At 33.3% G+C, this 12,193-nt stretch overlaps 1 protein-coding gene across 1 annotated transcript; it reads left to right on the top strand.

Annotated features, from left to right (window-relative positions):
- The first annotated feature begins 799 nt into the window (after nucleotides 1-799).
- On the top strand, nucleotides 800-11,815 carry LOC149828781 (receptor-like cytoplasmic kinase 185). The gene is made up of 4 exons (XM_090017140.1): nucleotides 800-841; nucleotides 11,072-11,311; nucleotides 11,423-11,612; nucleotides 11,673-11,815. Exons 1-4 carry the CDS (start codon nucleotides 800-802, stop codon nucleotides 11,813-11,815), a joined length of 615 nt encoding a protein of 204 aa, XP_089873266.1.
- The last annotated feature ends 378 nt before the right edge of the window (nucleotides 11,816-12,193 follow it).

Here is a 12,193-nt window from a genome sequence, read left to right as displayed (position 1 = left end):
ATGGTTATATCATGTATAATACACCATCAAGCTCATTTTTGAGATGGTGAAAAATCAATGGCTTATAATTTATGAAAATAGGGGTAGAAATGCTATAAAACATTTGAGTCAACTTTAACACGTGAAAATTGCAAATAGGACTGCTAAACATCATCCAAAAGTTAGATTTGGTGGTTGGAGCTTAGATATATGTAAATCAAACGTGTACCACGTAAGAAGTTATGGTGATACAGTACCACCATAGAAGCTATATATATTTATTTATGTATGGAAAAATATTTTCTACTAATGAAGGTAAGAAACTAATGAGCTAGAAATAATAGGTGCAAGTTGTATAGACTAAATCTAACCACATAGAAGTATTCATCATGGTTTATTTGCAAGGATCAAGGCTTGGATTATGATTTTCTGATCTAAAAATGTGATCTTTTGAGTTATGAAATTTTTGGCATATTATGGGCCATTGATTTTCGGACCCCTTTAAAAATCTAATTACTTGTTATAATCACATGATTCAAAACAAGTTTCATACTAAACAAACTATGCAGATCACATCCATAACATTTGATCTATAAAAAATTGTAAATTTTTTAAGAAAAAAGTGATTTCTACTCATTAGTTCCTTACCTTCATTAGTAGCCAATATTTACCATATATATAAAGAGAGAGTGAGTGGTAGCTGCATGCGCAGCTACCTACGGGACTCCACTGGAGTTTTTTGCCTTTTAAGGATTTAGAGGCTGTAACAAAACCATGCAAAAAATTCACATTTTTGCATGAGTCATCCATCAAGGCCGCGATGGACGGCCCAGGTGCTTGCACTGGTATCTGCACAACTAAGGTTTGCACAACAACCACCTTTTCTATATAGATATATATATATATATATTATTTTTCATGTGTTAAAGTTTACTCAAATAAGATGTTTTATAGCATGTCTAAGCTGCCAATATTTTCATGAATTGTGAGCGATGATCTCATCTCAAAAATGAATCTGGAGTCTTAGAGGTGATAAACCTTCTAACACACACACACACACACACACACAGACACACACACACACACACACACACATATATATATATATATATATATAAAGTAATTTTTTCTTTAAGGGTGAACCCTTTTGTACATTGTTATCTTTTGCCCTTGTGATTTCTCATCACCCATTTAATAAATTTACTTCATCCTCATTTTTTTTTCTTTAAGGGTAAAATCATAAGTGAGAGAAAATAGGAAAGGCTTTGAAACTAGCCACATTATACTTTTGATTAAGCATAAAATAAATGAGGTATTCATCCGAAGTACCAAATTTTTTTGGCATGAATTTAAATTATAAAAGGAATTTTGTGTACATTTTTGTAAATAACCCATACTTAAATCAACGCCAAAATTTGAATAGCATGCAGTACCATTCCTACCATATCATCCAATTTTTATCCTAAGCAAAACCACTGAACCATAGGTTTTAGCATCCAATGGATAAAATTGTGATTCGTGCAACCTTGTCTTCGTTGTGGGAAACCAAAGTCTAGTTTATCCAAAAGGATAAAAAAGATCATCAAGTGCAAAAGATCTTGGATAAGACAATGAAATCATCAATGTTTACTCAATGAACAGCTTATATTTCTACAATTAACTTAAGCTGTCTAAATTATCATTCAAATTCTTAAACTATGGTGAAAAATTCATAATTATGAACAATATATCTGCGAGGATACACTTAAATTCTTAAATTATACCACAAAATTCATAATTATGAACAATATGTCTGTGGGAGGAATACACTTAAATTCTTAAACCATCTCAGGAACAGTAAGTGGTTTGTCTTAAGTTTATGTTAAAACCAATTATAGATGAAATGATATTAATTATATAAGAGAATAACATGTGTATGTGTCAATTACAAATGACATGCATGGCTCGAGTTAGTTGAAACAATGAGGAAACAAATGAGATGTTTAAAATTAATTGACATGCATCAAAATGGTTTCAGTACCTGACATGATGAATAAAGGTTGGGAATAAAATGGGTGTTTGTGGTTAAAATATAAGTCTTGAGTATCTGTAACAAGATGGTTGGTTAAGGAGGAATATTGGCAGGAGGATTTTGTAGTAAGTGAAATCATTTCCTCTACGATAAGCATGTACATGTCTGATTTGGTGATATTGTATTTTTTTTTTATGATGAGGAACCCTCGCCCATAACCAGGTCACTTAATGGGCCCTCCCCCTTGATATACATGAGCATGTCTGATCTGGTGATCTTGTAAGGCAATGAGTAAAACATAGGTTGTCACGTGATGAAAAGAGATAGAGTCAGGTCAGAGGCACCTGTAAGCCTTGGATGCCGTTCATCCATGCTATGATGGACAACTCAAATACCAACTTTGGATAGTTTACTTTGCAGATGGGTCCCACAAAAATTTTCAGAGCCATTGATGGTTTAGATGAAAGGTATTTAGAGCACAAAAAATGGATGGCTGAATAACGAGCAAAAAATGCTGGTGTTTGCACTACCGTTCAACTCATGGGTAAACGGAATCCAAGGCACCTAATACCATCAAAGGTGCCTCTTGTTGGATATTTTATATGGTCTTGCATAACTTTTGATGGAAATAATGAAAATTCAAATATGACTGTATTTTGATATTGCATGAAACTATGACTTATGCAAGATCTTATCATGGGTTTACCAATTTTGGTTGCAAGAGCTTATATGAAAACATATTAAGTTGTATAAATTTGAACATGAGAAACATATGATTAGAATCTTTGGTTAAATTTTTTTGATGTGTAGGTAAGATTTTATGATAGAATTTTTTTAAAATTTTAAAACTATTAATTTTTGGATCCTTGTAAAGTCTTATTTACACATCAAAAGAAATTTGATCCAAGAGTCTATTCATATGTTCTCAACCTTAGAGATCACATCAATATGGCTAGATTTGCCAAAAAATATTATATACAAATTTAGAAGAGGTGGACCCATGTAACACCCTAATTTTTTAAACTGGAAATTTTAGGATTTTTTTTTCAAACCCCTTTACACGATTTTTAGGAACACAGTGAAAACCCTTTTTAAAATACGATTCAAAACTTGAGCAGGTTACAATTTACAACTCACACATGTAAGACTAAAATAATTGAATCAAACTATTAATTGAATTGTAATAAATCAAATACTAGTCTTTCAAATATCAGAGTTTACAGGGCTAAAAGAAAATAATAAAGTAAATAAAATGATTTAGTCAATCCAACAACCTAAAGGAATGTGACTCTTTTGAAGCCACCTCGAGCCTTTCTATCATCACCTTCCAGCTTATTCGTTACCTGAAATATTAAAATATAAGGGCATTAGCTACAACCCAGTAGAAAAATACCATATACATATGAATAAAAATAATACAAGTATATAAAACATACATCTTTTCCAATGCAAATAAATCATAGCATGTTATAGCATATAAACTTAACACAATTAAAAATTCCAATAATAATAATTTAATCATTCAGGATTACATGATAATTCATTCATACCATCAAATAACGTACATGCATCATATTATTAGTAATCAAGATAATAATCAAATAGTTCCATGTATACCAACATATGCATGAATTAGAAATTATACATGACATGCATAAAAATTTATGCTAATATTCAATGAATCATTTAACCACTGATGAACCTAGTCTAATGCATTGCTTTTCTTTTCTTTCCTGAAGGGTACACACTCAAGACCTAATCTTAACTCAGCAATCAGACAAGGATTTATTATGATATGTATTTTAATTAACCATCGATTTGAAGAGTCAGACCAAACATCTACTAAAGTGGTCTTTAACCGAGAGAGAAACTTATCAGTGGTTCAAAGAATCATTTCTTACTCTGCAAAGCCTGACAGTCTAACTAGGATAAATTGACAGCCCCAGCCCCCTACACCGATGACTAAGGGCCTAAGAGGTGTCAATGCCATTAAAATGTGTCAGTCAATGAGTGTACCTCCTACTCTCTCCAAAGTAGGCTACTAAAATAAATGAGCTATTAGGTGTTATTTATAATATGTTTAACTACACATTATGTGCACTCTGCACCAGGCTCAACAACCCCAAAGCTCCACTATGGGCATCTCAAATTATGACCTCACAAGGCAAGAACCCATACCACGCCCTACAGTCATTGAGGTGTCCTAACATAGCTCATTTAAACCCAACTCAAGGTACATGCTATCTAGTAAGGAGCACCAAAAAGTCCAATTAAAGTGTGTGTATATGAGCATATTTAATAAGGCCAAACCAGGTACTCACAAGCACACCTTGGTTCTACCAAACCTGACTCTTATTTGAGCTCCATGTATGCATGCCTCATATGACTCACAATATAACACATGCCATATACTACACTCCATGACGCATGAGACTCATTTCAATTTAGTATGAACAATAAACTTCATAGAATAACACATGCATGATTATGCATACCACTTGGCCTAATTATCATGCTTAATTCTTATATTTAATATGCAGTCTCATATGCCATCATGCATAATTAATTCATACATACAACATATTCATGGCAAATCCCATATCAACATATACATGATTAACATCTCATATCATAATCAAGCACATGATTTTAGAAAAATAAATTTACAAGTCAAGATATTATCTAAAATCAAGAACTGTATAACATCAAAATTTGCAAGCTATTCACGGGTCTAATAGACCATCAAAATGAATAGATATAACTCTATAAAAATTCACAGTAATATCAGATGCTATTAACTTTTAAATCTAATAGTAGATCTCAAAAAAATGATTTTGTTTGCCCATAGAAATTCACGGGCCTAAGACTGTTTTTCTATTCTGACAGAATTTGCCAGAAACTTACTTCCCAAAGAAGTAGTCACCAAACTCAATCCAGAAGACATTTCGTCCTCCCAAATTGTCTAGTTAAAGGTATGCTTTTTGACATTCAAAATCATCTAAGTTTGCCAAAAAAATCTATCATATGAATTTTCTAGATTTTTTGGACCGGTCCCTGTTTGTGACAGTTCTAGATCCAAATTTTCTGCATAATCCTGAATTTTACACTTGTGTGAGTCTTTAAGATTTATAAAAAATGAAATATATATATTTTTTATTTTTTATTTTTTTCAGATAGATTCATATAATATACATAACATATCAAAAAATCTGTCATGAACTTGAAACCATTGATTTACTATTTTTTTTACAAAACTGACTATCAAGAATCATTCTACACACAAGACAAAATTTATGTCTTGGGTTGCAATAGTCATAACCCTCACTTTCATACCACCAATAATGCCCAATATTTTTCTAAGATACCTCCTAGATGTCTAAAAGGTTTTTGTAAAAGAGTTTGGCCATTGGTGATATGATTTAAGAGGTATATTTATTTTACCATAATAGATCAGCCAAGAAAATCAAGATAGCATGAAGAATATAATATAAATCATGATAAAAAAAAGAAAACTCAAGCATAAACTTGAAATATCTATTTTTAATCATGCATCAATACATGGACAATATCTAAACATCATCTACAGTTATAAAGAGGCCTCATATGATCATAACACATGCTTTGAAATCAAAATTATCAAAATAAATCATGATTTTTGCACATAATGACTAGTTTAAGATGCTAGCATGCAAAAACACCATGAAACACATGAAATAAATTTACATGAACATGATTCATACTGTAAACACATGCAAAAAAGTAAATATACATCCAATCATGCTAGAAAGAAATGTTTAAATATCTAAAATTATGTAAGAACACAAAACTATGTGTTTCGGGTTACTCGATTTTTTGGTTTAGCCTTTCGGGCATAGATTTACCAAAAATGATTTTGTAAATCTATTTTAAAGCATAATATTGAATTAAAAACACTTTTAAAACTACTTTCAAATATATTCTAGATCTGATCTACCATGGATCAGCCCGTACAATTGGCAAGACGCATAGTTTATGTCTTTGCATCCGATCTATGCTATGCGTAGGATGAATCATGCCTGAAGTGTATTTTTGGAACCACCAATACCTCTGTCTCCCATCCTAGCACCTTAGAGAAACTTCAATGGCTGCTGAAAAAGCTCTAAGAAAGTAGAAGAAGGAAGAAAAAGATGAAGAAGAAGAGAATATAAAAGAAGAAGATAAGAGAGAGACTTCTCTCTCTTTTTTTTTATATTAAAACTCCACAAGGGGACGTCCCCTCCTTAGAGTCCTAATTTAATTGATATTCTAACCTAATCTCATCCCTAAGAGTCATATTCAAGAATTTCTCTAACTAACTACTTAATTAAATTAGCTAGCAATTTATCTTAATTACTAATTAATTAACCTAATTAATTATGGGGTCCACAAGAGGGGGTGTTTCACCCTCTTCAAATTCTTCTAGGGTTCTAAAGACCCTCCTACTAAGGTCTCTAGAACCTGGAGTGGATCTCACTTGGGTTTGGATCCAAAATGATTCATATCCAAAAAATTGATCCAGATCCAAAATTTGATCCAAATCTAAAAGTTTGTTCCAGATTTAATCTCCATTTGGGTTGGATTTAGAAACTAAACAAAGAAATACAAATCCAAAATAAATTTAAAGATCCATATCTAAACATAAAATCCAAATTCACATTGGATCCAAACTCAGGTTTGGATTCAAACCTAACTCATCGAAGATCCAAATAACCCTGAGTCACCTTTGAACCCTTATGAGCCACATTGACTGTATTTGGCACCTCTACTGGGATGGGCATGACCTCTCTAAGCCTCTTCTGAAACCTAGTTTGAGTTTAAAACACTGCTTAGTCAACATAGACTCTCAAATTTCACTTGAATATGAAACTTGTTTTAACCTAAATTTAAAAGTTAAAACTAAAAAAAATCGCAGGTGTTATATTCTACCCCCCTCAAAGAAATTTCATTTGTAAAATTTAGTACTAAAACTAAAACTTAATTTTGATCACTCATTTTCATTTCTGTGAAATTAAAACTAAAACAAAATAGTAATTCATTTCCTAGGAATCAATTGTTTGATCACGCCTTTTCAATTAAAAAATACAATTTTTAGATGCTTAAATATTTACAAAAAATTTGATCCATTGATTTTGAAGCCTTAAAAGATATATCTTATGCATCATAATCAGATGATCCAAAAGTATAAAACCAAGCATCTAGATCATATCCGCATGGTGAAATTTAAGAAAAAATAAATAAAAAACCACAAAAATCCTAGTTCAATGAAAAAATGAGTAGTGTATTTTGCTAGGAATAGTGAATTTGCTAGTAATCAACCATTAGATAGTGTATTTTTAATGAAAAAATGTGATTTTTGAATGCTTGAATACTTATGAAGATTATGATCCATTGATTTTAAGCATTAAAAAACATCTCGTTTATGCATCAAAATTGGACGATTCAAGAGAGAGTTCTAATAAAACAAGCACGTAGATCACATATTCAAGAGAAAACAAAAAAATCATGAAAATTATGGTTTACACATTAGTTCTTGTAACATCCCTAAAAAAAAGTCAACCTTTTAAAAACTTTCTCAAAACACAAAATTTTAAGAAAATGTGAAATTTTTTATTTAAGTAAAATTTTACATGACTTTCAAAAGTAATTTATCAACGAGTTCTTCTAGGCCACGTCACAACCATTCCAAATACTAGACAACCCACCTGAGTGTATGCACGTATATTAGCCTCTCAGATACAGTACAAAACTATTTGTAGACACAACTTGATTGAGTTTATTATTCTATCAAAATTTATATAATAAATGCGGAAGATGAAATTCATTTAAGGGTTAAGACATTTGAGGAGTTACGTAAAAAGTTAAGACTCAAAATGAAATTTTAATTTTTGCATACGAGAAAGGAACAACATCCACACGTTTATCTCATTTCAAAATATTTACAAATCTTTAAATGAGTAATGATCTATCACAATAAAGTTTAATGTTTTACAAGTCTGTAAAAAAGCAAAAGTTTGGATCCCCCAAGGATCGTAGTAGGTAAGAGTGACCCTTTGAGTGCGCAACAATCTGACCTTCACCTTAATCCTTCAAGATGATATCTGTAATATTGTAGGGCATTAACAATGTGTCCGTAGAAAATCCAAAACCAAACTTGATGAATACAAATCAAGTTTGTAATTGTATAGCTAAAGTGTGATTCCCATCATCTATAAAATAAGGGTTAATGAAATCCATATTTATGACATTCAATTACATTGTATTCATTCATTCATTCTCATGAAATAATAGAGTGTATAATTGTCCAAAAACAACTAAAGGAGTATTTATTATACTATATATTTTCAATTTCTCATATGCCTTAATTGGGTCTATCCTAGGCAGTCAATCCTACAATATAGCAATTGGGAGATAGACACAAAGTCCTTGCACCAACCTACGCCCATGTACACTACCCAAGATAAAATCAAAAGAAATATATTTTCTTACTTTGCAGAGTTTCTAGCCCTACCCGGTGAATCCCAAGGTAGGCCTATCCCCATAACTTCCATGAGAAGGGGACGAGGCACACATAGTCCTCCAATAGTTTAATAGCTTATGATGTTTGTTTCACTTTTCTCTCTCCAAGGAAGACATGAGATTGGGATGAATTCAGTCATCTTGTTGAGATCAAGATGGACCCAATTATCTCTAAGAGCTCGGTTTCACCAGTGCCTCATTTGGACCCATGGTCCTAAGGTCATTTTTTATTTTAAGTCATATGTCACATTTCAGTGTCATTATCTCACATGATAACCTTCTCATGCTCTTATACATGATTCATTCATATGTGTTTTCGTGCATGATTCATTCATGACATGATTTTGTGCATGATAATGTCATATTTAATTCATACTCACATGCATAATTTATTCATTTAACATTCTTATACATGACACATTTATAACATACATGACATGCTTTATATATATTCATGTTTCATAAGCATTCATTTCATTCATGCATTCACATTATTCATGCATGCACAAACATGTACTTACAAAAGCACTTCATATTTCGCTATTCTAAAATCATGTCAAATATGATCTTCGTACCATAACAAGAAGAATACTTTTATTCTCATACAATCAAAGCATGCTTTGCATGATCTTCAAACTTTATTTCAATATTCGCATGACACAATGCATCATACTCACCTACCATAGGTGGTTTACCCGATTTCATAAACAATTACATTTTTTCAACGTGCTTTGACTTTAGCTATTTTGCGATACTTAGCATTAAGCATCATATTTTTGTGGTACCTGCAAGACAATTCACACATATTCATAGTGCAAGCATTTAAAATATTCGATACTTATCTAAAATTGAATTAACACATGCATCTATGCACATTCAATTGCGTATATAAACAATACATGAGTACTTGCACAAAACTGAAATTATGATGTGTGTATCAACCTAGTCAACTATGCATATTCGTATTTGCTCGTTTGCATTTATGACACATTTGAGACATAATCAAAACTACAACTTAAATGTTAATAAAGCCACTTTGAAACTGAGTTTTAAATACACATAATTAATATTTTAAAACAAGTTTTGAAACATGCTTAAAATAACATCTAAATATGAAATTTTTTCTCTATTGGGTATTTTACTGAACACTTAGCATGCAACACAATTCACAAGGCAAAACTAAAATTCCAAAATTTATAATATATAAAACAAAATTAAATATGTTAATTAAACAATTATAATTATTTGCTCAACTTACTAATTAATCACAAACTAATATAATCCACTATTAGGCATATTAAAAATCTAATTATGCTAACATGAAACTATGCTACATGCATTAGCTAACTTAACTAAAAAACACATAAGATTGTGACAAAACAACTTAGATAAATATTCTAAAAATTCAATTAAGGGTTTTTACCCTCATAGATTTGGTAAATAAATATGACAAAACCCAAAAATTCTAAGGGTTTCATAAATTTGCAATGAACCACAATACAAGCAAATAGTCAAACACTTGTCGTGAGTGTGCAAAACCAAGAAGAAACAATACAATAGGTTAAGTTGGGGCACTCTCACATTGACAAAAAGTGCAACAATGCTACACAAATCATGAGGTGATGTTAAAGAAATCTCCATACAAAAATCAACACGAATTGGAGATCAAGTAAGGCGATTTCCTCAAAAATCAATCCAAACAACCACTACAAGAAAATTTTTAATTAGCGACAGAAATTTGTGATGGATTATTTTCGTCATAAATTTGTGACGGATTAGCTAGAGAAAACTAGTTGTCTCTAAAATTAGAATTAGTTGTAGAATTAGCGACAGAAAAATGTCATTGTTAATTAGCGATAGAATTTTTTTGTCTCAAATTCTGTCTCAAATTCACGACAAATGAGCGACAAAATTTTTCTGTCGCTACTCCGGCGCTAATTTGCGACAAAATTTTTCCGTCGCTAATTTTTTATTTAAACCGCACGAGATTCTCCCTCCCTCTCTCTCTCTTTCGAACAGAACCCTTGCCCCCCATTGTCTTCCCTCTCTTTCTACGACCATCTCCATCGTCGACCTCTCCTCTCTCTCAGTCGAGCCCTTGCCCCCTACTCTCTCCCTCTCTCTATCTCCCTTTCTCTCAACCGAGCCCTTGCCCGTCAGCCCTCTCTTTGGCCACCACCGTCGCCGACCCACTCTCTCCCACCACCACTGTCATCGGCCTCCTCTCTCTCAATGGAATCCTTGCCCTTGACCCTCTCTTTCTCTGGCCATCCCCATCGCCAACCTCTCCTCTCTCTCACTCGATCCCTTGCCCCTGCTCTCTCTCTGCTCTTGACCACACGGAAAGCCGTCAGACTCTACCACCGTCTGATGTCGCTGGACACTACCACCGTCGATGAAACCATACCACCCCAGAAGCCAGACCTTACCATTGTCGTCATTCACTAAGCAACCCTCTCTCTCTGATTACCCCCAAATCGGCCTGACGGGGAAGAGGGCGGCCTCCGAAGGATGTTTGCCCCTCAGAGGAAGGGGTGGCTCAAATAGAGACTCACCCCAGGAAAGGCCGACGCTGGCGGCGACGACAAGAGCTTCGTAGCTGCCTCCTCCCCTGCGATGGGGAATGTTGTCCTGGAAGCACATCCTCTATCGAGGGCTTCACTCGAGGAAAATGGCGGGGTTGTGATGCTTGACACATTTTTTTCTCCTAGGGTGGCGCAGATCTGGAGGCGGTTCAGGGAGCCCAGCATGCTCGACCAGGCATCACTTGAGTGCAAGGAGAGACGAGTGCTCGTCGCGCGTCTGTCAAAGCATGCCTTGTGAGTTATGGAGTGGTGATGATAGGCTACTTTTCTAGTCGATTTGTGGATGTTATTCTTGTATTCATGAATGTTGCAGGTGGATGATGTGAAGCAACTTAACAGAAATGGCCTGCAAGGTAACAAAGATTTTTTGGTGCAGGTTCTGATGCTTAGCCTTTTGCACCATCCTAACCTTGTCAATTTGATTGGTTATTGTGTTGATGGAGATCAACACCTTCTAGTCTATGAGTTGATGCCATTGGGGTTGCTGGAGAGCCATTTACACGGTTAGTTGTGAACTTGGTTTTCAAAAATTCTCTTGAATGCTTTATTTTGTTATCTTGCAGTATCAATTTTTATGGTGCATATTGGGAACAAAAGCTATTTAGTTGAGGAAGATGCTGAAAGAATTAACATACCATGTTGGAGGTTGTTACTCAGATTGGGATCAGGAAGGAGGCCTGCTATGGTTATGCCCTTTGGTGCATGAGTGTTGTTTATGTACATGCAGAAAATATAAAAAACTGTGGTAAATAGTTAAATTGTTTGAACTTGTCATAAACCAATTTAAAGGCAGGATAATTTGCAACCAAAAGTGAAAATAATTCATTCATAAAATGTTTGAATATATTGATCATGTTATATATGTGGATGATATGTTTATTTAAGGTATATGCAAAGAATGCTGTGAAGATTTTATATATTTTGTTTTAAGTTTGAAATTCAGAAACTCAGAGGCCACATAGGAGCATATATACCATCAAAGATACATGCTAGTTGCACGATATGATCTTAATTATGTTCTGCATCAGTTTAATGATGTATATGTGAAGAATCTCTCAGAGATGACTACTTAAGATGACTTAAG

This window comes from Nuphar pumila, chromosome 9 (genome assembly GCF_984573655.1).
Source record: "Nuphar pumila chromosome 9, dmNupPumi1.hap1.1, whole genome shotgun sequence".
Taxonomy (NCBI): Eukaryota; Viridiplantae; Streptophyta; class Magnoliopsida; order Nymphaeales; family Nymphaeaceae; genus Nuphar; species Nuphar pumila.
Note: the sequence above shows the minus strand (reverse complement) of the source record. Positions and strands in the feature narration are given on the sequence as shown.